Source organism: Epinephelus lanceolatus, chromosome 3, assembly GCF_041903045.1.
Source record: "Epinephelus lanceolatus isolate andai-2023 chromosome 3, ASM4190304v1, whole genome shotgun sequence".
Taxonomy (NCBI): domain Eukaryota; kingdom Metazoa; phylum Chordata; class Actinopteri; order Perciformes; family Serranidae; genus Epinephelus; species Epinephelus lanceolatus.
Window position 1 is genome coordinate 19840512 of NC_135736.1, and position 17572 is coordinate 19858083.

General features: G+C 41.3%; 1 protein-coding gene across 2 annotated transcripts; it reads left to right on the top strand.

Annotated features, from left to right (window-relative positions):
- The first annotated feature begins 4533 nt into the window (after nucleotides 1-4533).
- Nucleotides 4534-17507, top strand: LOC117255304 (protein NLRC3). 2 transcript variants are annotated; one of them, XM_078166090.1, is made up of 15 exons: nucleotides 4534-4617; nucleotides 5089-5184; nucleotides 6005-6119; nucleotides 6201-6296; nucleotides 6568-6681; nucleotides 7153-7266; nucleotides 7741-7853; nucleotides 8262-8376; nucleotides 11086-11164; nucleotides 11294-11522; nucleotides 11683-13486; nucleotides 13578-13751; nucleotides 15626-15799; nucleotides 16502-16548; nucleotides 16703-17507. In XM_078166090.1, exons 2-15 carry the CDS (start codon nucleotides 5166-5168, stop codon nucleotides 17263-17265), a joined length of 3756 nt encoding a protein of 1251 aa, XP_078022216.1. In that variant the 5' UTR covers nucleotides 4534-4617; nucleotides 5089-5165; the 3' UTR covers nucleotides 17266-17507. The 2 variants fall into 2 exon arrangements, with proteins under 2 accessions (XP_078022216.1, XP_078022217.1); XM_078166091.1 differs by lacking the exons at nucleotides 13578-13751; nucleotides 15626-15799; nucleotides 16502-16548; nucleotides 16703-17507 and having other exon boundaries at nucleotides 11683-13490.
- Nucleotides 17508-17572: the final 65 nt, after the last annotated feature.

Consider the following 17572-nt stretch of genomic DNA (forward strand, 5'->3'; position numbering starts at 1 on the left):
TAAAAATAAAAATAAAAAATAAAAAATAATAATAAAAAAATAAAATAAAATAATAATAGCTAAACGAGACAAAACAAAAGCACAACAAAAATAAAAAAACAAAAAACAAACAAAAAAAACCCCCGAAACAATAACAAAAAACGGCAGCAATGACATACATGAAAATGAATTGGAGATATCACTGGCGGATTTCTACACGGAATTGGTAAAGTGCTGTAACTAAACAAAGAAAGTGCAAGTTTGAGCTGGACACCAACAGCAACCAAAAGTTAAAAAATTAATATGTCTGAAAATAGATAAAATTAAAATAACATAAGACAGGACCTACTTACAGTCACTGTTCAGATATTTCAAGACCGGCTCCCATAAAACCACCATTTGTTTTTCGTCATGAAAATCTGAATGACTTACAGTCTTCTATGGTGCTCGTGGTTTCAGTAAAACGAAATGAACCAAGCTAACGATGTGTAGCATCTCCATATTGACAAAAGTGTAAACATTTATATTTGTAGCTCAAGTGGGTAATCAACAATCTGGTCTTATATATCCAAAGAACTTGCCTCTGTTTTGAAACCAGACCAGGCGTTTGATTGAGACAGGCCTTCATTTGTCAAAATTTGTAGCTACACCAGGTGAGTAAAAGGGACTGGGCATTGAATTGGGACTAGGCTTTTAACTGAGGCATTGCAGTAAGCAGGTCTGATAAGTATAAAAGAAGTAAGCATTGTCTCTGAACAGTAAGCAATTTTGAAAGAAATATGTCCTCATATGGGGGTTTTGGGTTTCATTTTAATAGCTACAACAAGTGTCTAATAAAGTATAAAGCTATTTATTTTTATGCCTGAAAATTGTTGTGCAAAAACAAAATTAGTAACAATGCAACCTTTGTTCAATGTTTTGTAACTCTATGGATTAATGGTCACTCTAAAACTGTTCAAAAGTGTCAATTTCAATGCCTTGTGATTCGTTTGTTTTGTAGCTCTGTATGAATTTTCCCTGCTCTCTACTCCAAGTTAGAGATGGCCTTTTAGTCTGCAAGCACAGTCTGTCACTCCTAATTGATCTGTGTGTGTAATTGCAGGAGGTTAAAGGTTCAGTGCATGGGTTAGTGACATCCTCTGGCAGGAATAGTATGTAGGCTAATATTCATAACTATGTTTTCATTAGCGTATAGTCACCTGAAAATAAGAATTGTTGGATTTTTGTTACCATAGAATGAGCCATTTATATCAACATACTCCTGTTGCTCTCCTCCTGTTGTTTCTACAGTAGCCCAGAGTGGACAAACCAAACACTGGCTCTAGATAGGACCATTTGCATTTTCGCATCAGTGACTGTAGTTCGCCTACACACTTGGCACACAGAAGACGTTTCAGTCCTGTAACCTCACTGCTAAATAAATCCTACACACTAGACCTTTAAGTAAAAGTGATGTGTTAGTTAAGTATGTGCATCAAAACATACTTAAAGTGGGTTGCACTAACAAGGATTAATTTAATCTAAGGTCAATTCTAATCAGAGTTTAGTAAAACTAAGTGTAGGAGTAATTTTCTGTGACAATAAACCTTTCACTGTTGCTAGCTAGCCAAAAAGTTACTACTATGATGGCTCAGTAGAGACCCTCAAATTTTTCCTCCTAAGAGAAAAACTTATTGGCTGAATTATGGAACAGTATAAATTTAAATTTAATTTAACCAGGCATAATCTTAATCTTAATCTTAATCTTTCTTAATTTTCATCTAGTTTTAAAGTGTGGTGCAACAGAATTTAAAATTAAACCATGATTAAATCATGTTTAGAAGTTAATTCTTGTTGGTGCAATCCAGCCTTAAAGTACCACAAATAAAAGTAGGTTAATTAATATGCACTATGGCTCATTTAAGAATAATATATCATGCTACTGGGTTATAATTAGTGGTGCATTCATGTGTATGCACCACTGCTGAGGTGGTAAAGGTCAAGCTTATGTCAGCTTATTTGTTCAAGCTTATTTGTTTCCCAGTGTCTTTTTTTTTTTGTCTCTGTCTCTGCCTCACCCCCATTGGATTTGTTTGCCTTCACTAATTCTGTGTACCCAACCTACCTTTTGACGAGTAAAGACTATGTTATTTTACCTGAACAGAGTTGTGCATTTGAGTCCACTCTCACCTGGTTCACCAGCTGATTAGTAGCATAAGGAAATGTCCAAGTAAAGTACAAATATCTCAAAACTGTCCTTGAGTACGGTACTTGAGTAAATGTATTTAATACATTCCACCACTGCAGTTTTGTTTGGATCTGATACCAAGCAGGAGCAACAAGTAAAACAAGGAAAAGGGAAAATGACAGCTCAAATATTAGATAGAAACTAATAAGAACAGGAGATCACCTTTCAGAATAAGTAGTTGACAAAGAAGAAAGAAAGAAATCCCTTAGGATAAATATAAAGAGGGAACTTTTTTTATCAGTAAGCATACAAACATGTACATAAATATGCGTACCATATATATGCACATTTGTACTATCTGAACCAAGCAAAGGCATCCCAGGTTAAAGAACTGTGATCATACAGAAATTAATATTATGAGCATAAGCAGTATAAACACGTTTTTAGTACAAATATTGATATTCTGAATAAACAGTGTAAATACTTTGGACTGTGTTGCACCTCCTGCCGCAAACTTCTCTTACAGTGGAAAAAGGCACATTGTATTTTAAGCAAAAATAAGTAACAAAGTGAAATATTTTATATTAAATTTATTTATTTATTTATAATTTATTATTATTTTGCGAAAGAAGTTTCTTTGTTGTTTTTGTTGTTATTTTTTGTTGTTTTTTTTTGTTACTCAGCCACAGAAACAATACTTCATTTGTTATTTCACTGTGATCATCAAGTTTATGTTGGACAGATAAGCAAAACAACAGGAAAATAGGCACCAGGGTACAGAATAATGTATTTGATGTGAAGTGATGTCATATTTTGTGTTCTTTGAGATTGATAGCAATATTACCTATTTTTTTTAGCTTCTTGTTAAATTCCATATTAACATATGGAAATATTGGTGTCTGACCCCAAACCTTACTTCGTTGGTTTATTGTTGAACTCAAGCAGTAGGACACCTTACTCGAAGATGTGATGGGAAAAAAAAGCTTTCAGTGTTTTAAAGGAAGCACCTTTACTTTGAACTCTGAAATGACTTCATATGAATGGACATGAATGGACTCATGTTCCCTCTGGCTTGTTTTTTTGGTATGAAAATTGTTGTTATACCTCTTTGTATGAATAAAGTTTGTTAGGAAAAAAAAATGCACTTAATAAATATGGAACTGTGTCACCGGTGCTCCTCCAACAGTCGTTGGTTACATCATCCCGCAGACACCTGGGAACCTGAAGTGCAGAAAGTCCCTAATGCTGCGTTCATGACACGTGGGAATTTAACGTATGGAAAGTCCCTCATGCTGCATTCAAGAGACACGTGGGAACTTAACGTATGAAAAGTCCCTCATGCTGCATTCAAGAGACAAAGTGGAAGCAATTGGTCTTCAGGTCCAGATGGAATTTTTAACCAGTTTTGCCTTGCATTAAGATTTCTGAAGATTATCAACTTCTTGACGATTTCCTCATGATTTGTTGAACGTTCCCTGGAGAACAAATTGTCATTTGGTTCTAAATAAAGGGGAAATCATTTTGCTAAGTTAAGTTTAAAAGCAGCAGTTGATTGTTTACGGCCAATAGATATTGATCTTTATGTTAAATTTTGTGGTTCAGATATGTTGAATTGAAATGATTGCAGGTAAATTTCAGATTAAAACACATGAATATCAGACTTACTTAATGAACTGGAATGAACTCCAATTAAAAACGGTCTCTATTTTATAAAAAAAAAAAAAAACTTTTCCAGGAAACTCTGTAGGAACAAGAGCATCTTATCTGTCCAGTAACAAACACTGTTGATCATGCATTGATTATGGAGTTGACAGTCATGTTTTCTGGCTTTTGTTCAGCTCTTTGTTGAGTTCCATGTGGCTGGATAGCTTCCTCTGCTTGTCATTAGAAATCATGTGACGCCATCATTCGCAAAATACAATACTTTGTGCTTCTCAGAGTTAAGGAAGGATTCTTAAATGGCTGAATTTCAAGAATTCTCCCTCTGAAGGACTGTTCCAATATCAAGGATTCTGTGAATTTTACCAATGACCGAGTCCTTCCTTCAGAGAATTTTCAAGGATGCACGACAGTATCCTCAGCGTAAATAAAGTACGCACAATTCGTTGTGCACGATTTGCTGTAATTGAAAGCGAGGCCTCTTCCTTGGGCACTTGCTAGCCTGTTCCAATGTGTGTTCACCAAATGCAAGCAAGGTCTTCTCAAGCCTCTGCAGGACCCCACTTGGAAGGACCCATCCTATTAAGAAAGCATCCTTAACTTTGAGTAGTACTGACTGATAACAGCAACAGTCAACAACATCTTATTGTGAAAGTATGCTCCTGTTACCGCCCTTCCTGCCTGTCCTGCTGTTATTCAGGGTGGAGCTCTGATTTCATTCTGGGAAACAGCTCACCTGAGACAAAGCTATTTCTCTCAGGGCGTACAGTCATAGTCATCCTCTTCAACACATTGGATTCTTTGAAGAAACTGTAAGTTGGCTTTGTTTGATACTTCATATCATATTATTTGTATTTGGTCTCTTTAGGGTTTGATTCATGCTGTATAATGTTTGCGGTAGTTGTTCACTTCTTATTTCATAGGAGAAAGGTCAGAAAACAAAAGTCACACACAACACTACATTGATGTTTCCTCTGGAACCCTTCAAAACTGAAATGAAGTGAGCTGAGACACGATTTGTAGTGGAGTTATTAAGTTTTGTGTTGTGACAATAGCTCCTTGATTGTGCACATAATCCACTTCTATTGTTGTTTAGTATAAGCTCTACAGAGTTTATTTTTACACCAGATTTAAATTCAGTGTTTTGACAGTAGCTGAGTCATAGTTTGCATTTCTGTTCACTGCTCCTTTCAGCATGAACAGTCACTCAGTGCTCAGTCAACAATTTTCCACTCATCCCACCTCTCCTGCCTGCTTCATCTGATTCCCTGTAAATGCCCCAGCCTTCTGTCTCTGACCATGAGACCCTGACCGTGTCCTTGGTACCTGTTTGCCTGTGGCTGCCTGCTGTTTTCACTTGATGAAGACCACTCTACAGTGTGAGTTTTCCAGTCAGCTTACCGGTGGTTTCCTGTGGTCTAGAGATTTTCACCATGTTGCCACTAGCCATTGTGTGTGCTTCCTGTGAGTACTTACCTGCTGGCTTCTCAACCCTCCGTCTGGCCTCCACCTGCCATCTGCCTGCTCCCTGCTAGTTCGTCTGTTTGGACTGTGGATTAACTTGGCGCAGGGTTTTCTAGTATTTTCATGCATCTGATCAGGATGCCTCCAGGGCACCTCCTGTTAGAGATGTTCCGGGCATGTTCCACTGGTAGGAGGCCCCGGGGCAGACCCACAGCATGTTGGAGGGATTACATATCTCATCTGGTCAGGGAATGCATTGGGGTCCCCCAGGAGGAGCTGGAAAGCATAGCTTGGGAGAGGGGCGTCTGGGGTGCTTTGTTTGGCCTGCTGCCCCTGTGACCCGGTCCCAGATAAGCGGATGAAAATGGATGGATGGATGGATGGATGGATGGAAGGATTTTGTGCTCCCTCGACTATGTCCCCTGCCATTTCCTTCACTGTGCCATTGCCTGTCATTTAACCGAACTGTATTTGTTGTTGGGCTAACGCCCCTGCTCACTTGCCTGCCTCTTGGCCTCTCTCCTAAGCCAGCCAGGCTAACAAAGACTTTGTGGAGAGACTTTGCTGGAGTGTTGAATTGTATTACGTGGTTATTGGTGTGCTGCAATTGGGTTCAAACACTACCTGCTATAATATGAAAGAGAAAATAATAGTAGCTCTTATTTTGACAATAGAAATGATACAAAGGGTGATTTGAGTTGATGTGCAGATGAATGATTTGTGTTTCCTCTTCAGATGAAAGTGTATGTGAGTTGAGCAACATGAATCGGTGTGAGGACAGGGAGGAAGGAGCCCCTCCCTCCAAAATCACTCTGTGTGGGGAACATGACAGCCAGACTAAAGCTCAGAGGTGAGATGAGGATCTCTAACTGTTGATGACTTTTCTCCATGTCGGAGCTCAGCACTCAAAACGTTGTGTGTTGTGTTAAAGCCCAAAGCAGCAGCTCACACCAGACTCTCCTGAACCTGGACCCAGCTCTGTGTCCTTGAGGAGTGGCTGGTCTATCGATGATGATATTAATTTGAGGTGAGATGTTGTTAACATGATAATATCAGTGATTCATTATTTAATTGTTGTTTTTAATTTTGTTGTTTCTTTAGAGTTCTGAGTTTGTTTTCAGCATTGTTCTAATTTTAACTTTCTATTTTTTAGCCCAGGTTCAGACAAATTTAAGTGTGAAGATCTTTTATTATTTTGTTTACTGAACTTTTTTGTGTTAATCTTGTCTTGGCAACTGCTGCTCCTGAAGACTGTAAAGTGAATGTCCTTCTCTGGTGGACTCCTTTCTGTCTAACAGGATCCTTCAGAGATCAGACTATCCTGGATATCCACCCAGCTGTGTGTCCTTCAAGAGTGACTGGTCCATGGAGCCGCCCATATTTTTCAAAGGACAGCGTTTCCCAATGGCAGAGTAAGTCAACATCAGTTACTTTATAATGTCAGCAACATAACAAAACATTTGAAGGAACAAACTCCTTCTGAAGAGCTGTAACATCTTATAAAAGTGGAAACTCCACTCTTGAACTTCATTAACACCAAAGTAGAAAAGTGTCGTCCAACATATGACAAGACAGAAGAGTTTCTGCTTATACATGGTGTCCACAGATTAAGGCCCGGATCCCCAATATTGACCTCCTAATTCTTATAATAGATCCTTGACTCCACATAGAGGAGAGAAAGAAGTTAAATTACCTTAGTCCTGGAGTCCTTACATTGTTCCTGTTCTCCAAAAAGACATTGATGAGCAGGGAGAACAGAAATCATTCAGTGAAAAGCTTCAGACTTTTTTCTGGTTGATATCCTTTAGTTCCTCCAGCAGCTTTTGTGTTTGAAGTTTAAAAAGTGAATTTCCTTCTCTGGTGGACTCCTTTCTGTCTAACAGGATCCTTCAGAGATCAGACTATCCTGGATATCCACCCAGCTGTGTGTCCTTCAAGAGTGACTGGTCCATGGAGCCACCAATATTTTTCAAAGGACAACGTTTCCCAATGGCAGAGTAAGTCAACATCAGTTACTTTATAATGTCAGCAACATGACAAAACATTTGAAGATACAAACTCCTTCTGAAGAACTGTAGCACCTTATTAAAGTGGAAACTCCACTCTTAAACTTCATTAACACCAAAGTAGAAAAGCGTCATCCAACATGCGACAAGACCGAAAAGTTTCTGTTTATACATGGTGTCCTCAGATTAAGGCCTGGGTCCCCAATGTCGACTTCCTGATTCTTATATTAGATCCTTGGCTCCACATAGAGGAGAGAAAGAAGTTAGATTACGTCAGCCCGAGAGTCTTCACAATCTCCCTGTTAACCCAAAAAGACAATGATGAGCAGGGAGAACAGAAATCATTCAATGAAGAACTTCAGACGCTATTTCCGGTGGATATCGTATAGTTTCTCCAATAGCTTTTGTGTTTGAATTTTGAAAAGTGAATTTCCATCTCTGGTGGACTTCCCCTCTCTCTAACAGGATCCTTCAGAGATCAGACTATCCTGGATATCCACCCAGCTGTGTGTCCTTCAAGAGTGACTGGTCCATGGAGCCGCCCATATTTTTCAAAGGACAACATTTCCCAATGGCAGAGTAAGTCAGCATTGGTTATTTTATAATGTCAGCAACATTACAAAACATTTGAAGATACAAACTCCTTCTGAAGAGCTGTAACATCTTATAAAAGTGGAAACTCCACTCTTGAACTTCATTAACACTAAAGTAGAAAGTGTCATTCAACATACGACAGGATCCAGGCACAGGTCCCCAATATGGACCTCCTGTTTCTTATATTCGATCCTTGGCTCAACATGGAGGAGAGAAAGAAGTGGGATTACCTTGGTCCTGGAGTCCTTACATTGTTGCTGTTCTCCTCAAAAAGAATGAAGAGCTTCAGAATTTTTCTTCTGGTTGATATCCTCTAGTTTATCCAGCAGCTTTTGTGTTTGAAGTTTAAAAAGTGAATATCTATCTCTGGTGGACTTCCTCTCTGTCTAACAAGACCCATCAGACATCAGACTCTCCTGGATATCCACCCAGCTGTATGTCCTTTAAGAGTGACTGGTCCATGGAGCCGCCCATATTTTTCAGAGGACAGTGTTCCCCACTTGCAGAGTGAGTCAACATTAGTTACTTTATTTGGTTTACTTATAAATCAGCTGTGTTGGTGTGGCATTACTGATGCTTTGAAACATGTCTCCAAACTTCCTAAAAGATGGAAAAGTTCCCTCTTCACTCAGAGAACCAAGGTTACAATGTAACTAGATCTTCTCTGTCGTATCAAGACAACCCATCCACACTGTTACATAGTCCATGTCTGGACTGACTCTGTAAGACATCCTCTGAGGAGGCAGCGCAGCCCACAAGACTAATTCACAAACAGCCACATAACAAACAAACTGTAGCCTACAAATGTGAACTATTTACATACAAACCTGGTTATGGCCCAGTATGAAGGAAGAAACAAACCTGAGAGGTCTCAGGGCTGCTCAAATAAATCTGCAACACCCTGAAACAGGGTGGCCATTTAGACCAGTCAACCAGTCGATATGTTACCCAAGGAAGATAATGAAATAATGGCACATGAAGCCTATGTCCCACATGTATCCCACTTTTCAAGGTGGCAAAGGGGTCGAAGGTACTTGTTTAACTCCCCTAAGATCCACAATGGGACAGAACAGGAAAATAGTGCCTTATTCCACTTCAGTCCCGAAAAGTCATATGAAAAAACACCATGCAATTCCTTGGCTTTACTTCCTTGTGCAGCGTAGCAAGCACCCATAATCTTATCCTAGGGCAGGCCGCCTTACCATAAATGGAAATGGAAATAGTAATTTAGAAGCATCCTGCTTCCTGTGTTTTTGGGAGTCATCTGCAAGATGCAGATCACCTGTGTAGCTGCTGGCCAATCAAACAAGCTGAACACCAGGTCTTTGAAATCAGACAAGATGGGCTTCTGCACTGGTGTTAGGTGCACCTCCACATCCTCTTCAAATTAAGTGAGGTGTGCAGTAAATATTCCCCACTCTGCAGGCACTGTCCCCGACCTTCACAAGACACTGACGAGATATATCAGCCATGATAGCTCAACAGTGTTCAGTGCCTTCAGCATCTTAGGGTGAATCTCATTCACACCTGGTGCTTTAGTGGTAAGGATTTTTTTAACCACCTCAGAGACCTCTGCTAGGGATATAGGCGAGGCTTCCCTAAATCTTCAAACTTTGCCTCCTTCACAAAGGATGTGTTGATCGAGTTCAGAAGTTCCCCACAGTGCTCTTTCCACCAATCCACATTATTGAGCCAAGCCCTGCTTTCATTTCCTGAGTTGGTTTGCCAGGACCTCCTTGAGGCCAACCAAAGTCATTCTCCATAGCCTCGCCAAACTCCTCCCACATCTGGATTTTTGCTTTGGCACCCATCAAAGCAGTAGCCCCTCTGGCCCCACAGCACCTGTCTGCTGCGTCAGGAGACCCCTGGGCCAACCAAGCCCAAAAGGCCTCCTTCTCCAGTTGATGGGACAACCTTTCAACCCCCCTAACCCCAACCCCCAACCTTCCAACATAACTCTTAGGAGCCACCTCCACTGGAATGCACAAGAAATTCTTCTGGAGGTCCTACTTCATGCTTCAAGACCTTCTGTACAGGGGCCTCAGACAGGCGTTTCCAGTTTATCATCACTTATGTTTTGGTTTACAAGGTCTGTCCAGCAGCCTCCCCCGCCATCCGATCCAACTCACCACTAGGTGGTGATCACTTGACAGCTCTGGTCCTCTCTTCACCCAACTGTCCAAAACATATGCCTGCTGGTCTGTTGATATGACCACAAAGTTGATTAGTTGATATTTGGCCTAGGGTGTTCTATTAACAAGTACACATAGGAATCACCTTGTGGTCAAACATGGTGTTTGTTATGGCCAATCCATGACTGGCCCAGAAGTCCAAAAACGTAACACCACTCATGTTCAGATCAGGCAGGCCGTTACTTCCAGTCAACCCCTCCAGGTTTCTCCACTGTTGCCCTGGAAAGCCTTCAAGTCCCCCAGCAAAACTGTAGAGTCCCCAGACAATATCCTGTCCAGGACACTGGCCACACAGAGATTCCATGAAAGCACATAATATCAGAGACTTCCTCTCAGAGACTGGCAGTTGCATAGAAGCAACCCTGTCATTCTTCGAGCTGAACTCCAACTCTGGGGCGCACAGTCACAGGCTTATACAAATACCTATACCTGCCTGGCTCCTCTCAACCTGGGGAACTCTGGAAAGGGGAGAGTCCAGCCCCTCTTCGGGAGTTTGGTTCCAGAACCAAATACACATTTGACATACAATTCAATGTGAAATAAGGAAACCTTTAGTTATGGATTTGATGCAGTATTCTCCAGATTTATTTTTGGTTTTCCTGATGTTTTTCTCACCGTACCTGCTACGTTTATTATGAGTCACTACCAATTTGTGCTGGACAGGTAACATTACACTTATATTGACCTGATGATGTCAAGGGCCACATGCCACAGTGACCAATGGTGAGGGAAGAATGGCCAGAGTTGAACATAAAACTGTGTCTTCCTGTCTGCAGTTTTATAGAGATCAATTAGAGCTGGAGGGACTATACTGGACAAGATAAAAAACCAACACAGTAAACTGAAAGCTGAACAGAAATGCAGACTGGACTATTGATTCACAGTACGACCAACACTTCAATGTCATGGGAAACTATTTGATTTAATGTTGTAATCTTCACTTTAACGCTAAGTACCTTTACCATGTGTTTGTCTTTGTGTGTACAAACATAATGTAAGCTGATTCTTTACGATTCCTCCACAGATTGGACCAGGAGAGCTTAGAGGTTCCCAGTGGTCAGTCTGGCCAGCAGCATCAAGCATACCTGTTCTCCATATTTAGGGTCTGTACATCTATTTTGTTTCCACTTGTCTCCATGCTGCATTTCTCAGTCAGTGTGTTCAACATGTATTTGATGTTTGGTACCATGATTTTATTTTGACTGTATAAATCATGTAATTTTCTGTTCCAGGTGCTGGAGGAGAACATCATCACTTTTGTAAAGAACGAGCTGAAAAAGTTCCAGAAGGCTCTGACTTCAGATTACCTGGATTGCTTAGAGAGTCAGAGGGATGATGAGGAGGTGTTGGATGATGAAGATAAAAAGCAGAGGAGGAGCAGCAGAGAGGCATTTCTGGAAATCACACTGCACTTCCTAAGGAGAATGAAGCAGGATGAGCTGGCTGACTGTCTGGAGAGAAGTAAGAGGATTTCTCTTAAGATTTAGCATCATGGATAAATAAGACATTTACCAATGTCTCAAGAGATGGACAGAAATATGTACAGTATATATATGCATTCTTTGAGGAAATGAAATGTTGAAATATTTTCTTTGACCTATTGTTTTTTGTGTTCGTTCAGACAGTCCTCCTGGAGTTTGTCAGCGTAAACTCAAGTCTAACCTACAGAAGAAGTTTCAGTGTGTGTTTGAGGGGATTGCTAAAGCAGGAAACCCAGCCCTTCTCAATCAGATCTACACAGAGCTCTACATCACAGAGGGAGGAACCGCAGAGGTCAATGATGAACATGAGGTCAGACAGATTGAAACAGCATCCAGGAAACCAGACAGACCAGAAACAACAATCAGACAAGAAGACATCTTTAAAGCCGGACCTGGAAGAGATGAACCAATCAGAACAGTGATGACAAAGGGAGTGGCTGGCATTGGGAAAACAGTCTTAACACAGAAGTTCACTCTGGACTGGGCTGAAGACAAAGCCAACCAGGACATACAGTTCACATTTCCATTCACTTTCAGAGAGCTGAATGTACTGAAAGAGAAAAAGTACAGCTTGGTAGAACTTGTTCATCACTTCTTCGCTGAAATCAAAGAAGCAGGAATCTGCAAGTTTGAAGGGTTCCAGGTTGTGTTCATCTTTGACGGTCTGGATGAGTGTCGACTTCCTCTGGACTTCCACAACAATGAGTTCCTGACGGATGTTACAGAGTCCGCCTCAGTGGATGTGCTGCTGACAAACCTCATCAGGGGGAAACTGCTTCCCTCTGCTCGCCTCTGGATAACTACACGACCTGCAGCAGCCAATCAGATTCCTTCTGAGTGTGTTGACATGGTGACAGAGATCAGAGGGTTTACTGACCCACAGAAGGTGGAGTACTTCAAGAAGAGATTCAGAGATGAGGAACAGGTCAGCAGAATCATCTCCCATATCAAGACATCACGAAGCCTCCACATCATGTGCCACATCCCAGTCTTTTGCTGGATCACTGCTACAGTTCTGGAGGATGTGTTGAAAACCAGAGAGAGAGAAGAGCTGCCCAAGACCCTGACTGAGATGTACATCCACTTCCTGGTGGTTCAGTCTAAAGTGAAGAACATCAAGTATGATGGAGGAGCTGGGACAGATCCACACTGGAGTCCAGAGAGCAGGAAGATGATTGAGTCTCTGGGAAAACTGGCTTTTGAGCAGCTGCAGAAAGGCAACCTGATCTTCTATGAATCAGACCTGACAGAGTGTGGCATCAATATCACAGCAGCCTCGGTGTACTCAGGAGTGTTCACACAGATCTTTAAAGAGGAGAGAGGACTTTACCAGGACAAGGTGTTCTGCTTCATCCACCTCAGTGTTCAGGAGTTTCTGGCCGCTCTTCATGTCCACCTGACATTCATCAAATCAGGAGTAAATCTGCTGTCAAAAAAACATTCAACTTCCCGCAAATCTGTAACAAGGAAACACAAACCTGAACTAAAACATCTCCACCAAAGTGCTGTGGACAATGCCTTACAGAGTCCAAATGGACACCTGGACTTGTTCCTCCGCTTCCTCCTGGGTCTTTCACTACAGACCAATCAGAAACATCTACAAGGTCTGCTGAGACAGATAGGAAGTAATTCACAGACCAACCAGGAAACAATCCAGTACATCAAGAAGAAGATTGAAAAGACTCTTTCTGCAGAGAAAAGCATTAATCTGTTCCACTGTCTGAATGAACTGAACGATCGTTCTCTAGTGGAGGAGATCCAGCAGTCCCTGAGTTCAGGAAGTCTCCACACAGATTTTCTCTCTCCTGGCCAGTGGTCAGCTCTGGTCTTCATCTTACTGTCATCAGAAGAAGATCTGGACGTGTTTGACCTCAAGAAATACTCAGCTTCAGAGGAGGCTCTTCTTAGGCTGCTGCCAGTGGTCAAAGCCTCCAACAAAGCTCTGTAAGTGAGATTTATCTATCAATAAATACTACTGCTGTCTTTCAACAAATGAAAAAAGTAACTTATGACTTTCTTTACTGTTTTCCCTCAGACTGAATGGCTGTAACCTCACAGGGAGAAGCTGTGAAGCTCTGTCCTCAGTTCTCAGCTCCCAGTCCTCTAGTCTGAGAGAGCTGGACCTGAGTAACAATGACCTCAGTGATTCAGGAGTGAAGCTGCTATCTGTTGGACTAGGGAGTCCACACTGTAAACTGGAAACCCTAAGGTCAGGATTCATTTACCCATTCAACTGATGAAAATTGAAAATCAAAATTTTTATTGGTGGATAAACAGCTAAGGTGTATGATTGCTTCTGAAAATATGATATGTCAAAGGACCTGTTACTAAAGTTTGTTAGTTGTTTCTAGACTCAGAGAATTATGCCTAGTTCACACTACACCACACTTCTGTCCATTGCAACAGTCACTTTGTCAGATTACCCAATCGTGGAGTCATAAAATCGTGCCGTGACTTGGCCGAAAGACATGACAGACTACGCGATAGTCCACACCAATCGTTGTCTTTCACGAAGTGTGTGATGTCATCAGGTTAAGCTTGTAATATTTTTATCATTAGCGTATATAAAGTGAATAGAAGTAGTCTGAGCACAGAACCTTGTTGAACCCTGTGGGAAACTTCAGCATGCATGGAGGATTCCTTATTAACAGAACAAACTGAGATCAGTCTGATAGATACGACTTATACCAAGTTAGTGTAGGACCTTTAAGGTCACTTAAATGTTCCAGTCTCTGTTATAGTATAATAGTCTGTTTATGACTATTATGACTATGACTGCCCCCGAGTAAGAATTTTCCTAGTTGACCAATGGTCATCATTTATGGCCATTAGTCGACTAGTCACCTGCATGTTTATGATATTAATTTAATTATTAAATTATATATTTTGGGTGTGGCAACACAACGGTTTGAATCCAAGGTCTTAGAAAGAACAGTATCAGTAACATTGTTCACATTGTGCTACATTACAGAGAAATACAAACCATACTAATGAACCTTCATTAATATAGGCCTATATTTTATCTACAAGTGCACGTCACACACTGAGCGAGTCGCCTGTTAATGACGCTGTCGGCAAAGCAGTAATGATTGTGCTAAGTGGCTAATGGGCATGTAGCTACTTCCATGTTTCAGATGATACGTCATGTTTGTAGTCGACCAATGAAGATGAGTTTACATATCACCTTGGGTTCATCCTTCACTTTCTCAAAATGATCCCACACTTTGGATTTCCTGCCCGACATGTTATTAACTAGCCTGTGTGATAACCGCGGGTACCAGCCCTGTAAATTAGGGGCCATACACATGGCGTCTTTAACTGCCTGGAAAACACGATGTCCAGTGCTGGGTGCTACTCTTGTGCCTTTCTTGTGCCAGCTTTCAAGAGCACAGCAGCAGGTTGTATCTGAGGTTGATAAGCAACCTTACTAAGCATTGTACAGCCTATTTACCTACAATCCTGAGTGTAGAGCTGATCTTCCTCCAGGCGCTGTTTATAAGTGTGTAGGCCTATCGTCTGTGAAACAGATGTAAAGCTCTGGGTAGCCCTGCACTAAAATGATCAACTTTTCCACATTTATCACAGACTGATATTTACGGAAGAAGGGAAAGATGTCTGTAAGCTGTGATTGGTTTGTAACATGACTCCTGTCTGACTGCTGAGCGTGTGTCTTCCTGTGTCTGTCCTTTTAAATTAATTTCCCACACGGTCCAGTCATACAGGTTTTGGTTTATTTTGATAAGGCGCAGCTCCCAGTGGAGTTTCACAGTTTGTTTTTTTCTTTTGTTTCTGTTTTGTTTTGTCTGTTTCTGTGACCAAGTGACCAATTAAATTTTGCCGACTAATGACCTTTCTGGTCAATTAACGTTTGGTCGCCTATTAGAGGGCAGCCCTAATTGATATTTAACGAACTAGGAACAAGCAGTATTCTCGCTAAACATAAATGTTAAAGTTGAAAATGCCAATGACATGGTTACAGTTAACTCTGATTAAGACATTGTAATTATTATTTATCTATTTGTATTTGAGTGACACAGCAGCACCCTCAGATAATCTGCTGTGTGTTGTTTTGTGTGTTTGCAGTCTGTCAGTCTGTCTGATCTCAGAGAAAGGCTGTGTTTCTCTGGCCTCAGCCCTGAGCTCCAACCCCTCCCATCTGAGAGAGCTGGACCTGAGATACAATCATCCAGGAGACTCAGGAGTGAAGCTACTGTCTGCTCGACTGAAGGATCCACACTGCAGACTGGACACTCTCAGGTATGAACACTGGTTGAACATAAACATGACATATTTGTGTAGGAGGTCTCCAAGGAGAACATCTCCAGGAACAAACATGGTAATTGCCTGTTGGAAATAACTGATGCAGTTTTTGGCAGATCTCTGCATGTTAAAAGAACTGTCAGTCATTTTGATATAAATTTCCCTTTTTACCCCCGTATCTGGGATCGAATCAGTTTCATCTTTACAGAGATAGGTCTAGGGCATGTTTAGCCTAGCTTTGCACAAAGACTGGAAGCAAGGGAAAATTGCTAGCCGAGCCTAATTTCTTTCTTTTTTTTTTAAAGATATTTTTTGGCCTTTAAATGATAGGACAGACCAGCGTGAAAGGGGGAGAGAGAGAGGGAGTGACATGCAGCAAAGGGCCACAGGCTGGAGTTGAACCCGGGCTGCTGCGGCAACAGCCTTGTACATGGGGCGCCTGCTCTACCACTAAGCCACCGATGCCCCCGCCGAGCCTAATTTCTAAAGAAGTTACATTAAGTTAAAACTGAACCTTGAACTAGACAACTTCAGGACAGGCCAGGGCAGGACTTTTAAGACACTTCCCTCAAGTGTATTTCTCAAACTCCTGGACTGTTTCCTTGTCAATGTATAACAATATGTGTATAAGAGACACAACATGTCCATGTTTGCATGTTGAAAGAGGATGTTCTGCTCTGACCCCCTTCCTCCTTTCAGGGTGGAGCCTGGTGGAGCCCGATGGTTGAAACCAGGTCTGGGGAAGTGTAAGTGTGTTTTTAATTTGATTCATGAAAACAGAGCATCTTCAAACTGTGACATCATTCCTTCAGATATCTGATTTCATCGTCAAAGTGTCAATAAATGAACAAATGATAAATTAATAGCGGCAGCTGTGTTGTGTCTTGTTGTCTCCATCAGATTCCTGTGAACTCGCATTCGACACAAACACAGTACACAGCAACCTCAAACTGTCTGACAACAACAGGAAGGTGCTATATGTGGACGAGGATCAGTCATATCCTGATCATCCAAACAGATTTGACTTCTGGCCTCAGCTTCTGTGTAGCACTGGTCTGACTGGTTGTTGTTACTGGGAGGTCGAGTGCAGACCACCGCTTTCCATAGCAGTGAGTTACAAAGGAATCAAAAGGAAAGGATTTACAGGCACTAACTTTGGAGAGAATGATCAGTCCTGGAGTCTGTTCTGCAGTGTTGATGGTAGTTACTCTGTCAGTCACAATCACAGAACAACAGACCTCCCTTACTTCTCCACCTCATTCTTTTCCTCCTCCACCTCTGGCTCCAATAGAATAGCAGTGTATCTGGACCATCCTGCTGGCACTCTGTCCTTTTACAGAGTCTTCTCTGAAACAATGTTCCCCCTCTACACCTTCAACACCACATTCACTGAACCTCTTTATCCCGGGTTTAGGCTGTGGTCTTGGACACCTTGTTCCTCAGTGTCTCTGTGTTCTCTGTAGGTCCGAGAGTCTCCTGCTGTTAGAGAAACCCTCTGCTGATCTGTTGAGTCTAGATGGGATCACAGTTACTTTAATTAAGAATGACTGAAAGGATTCCTCATTGTAAACTTCTTCCACTACCAGTCCTTTAGAGACTGAAGCTATGATCATTTAAATGTAGAAATGCTGTTGATTTGTACCTTCTGTCATTTTTTCATTTTGAATTCTGTTTCTTGTCACAATAAAAGCATTGTGTTACATTACGTGTGTTTGTTGTGTTTCTCAGATCAATATTACTGAGACGAGACAGCTGAAAGATACAGTATAA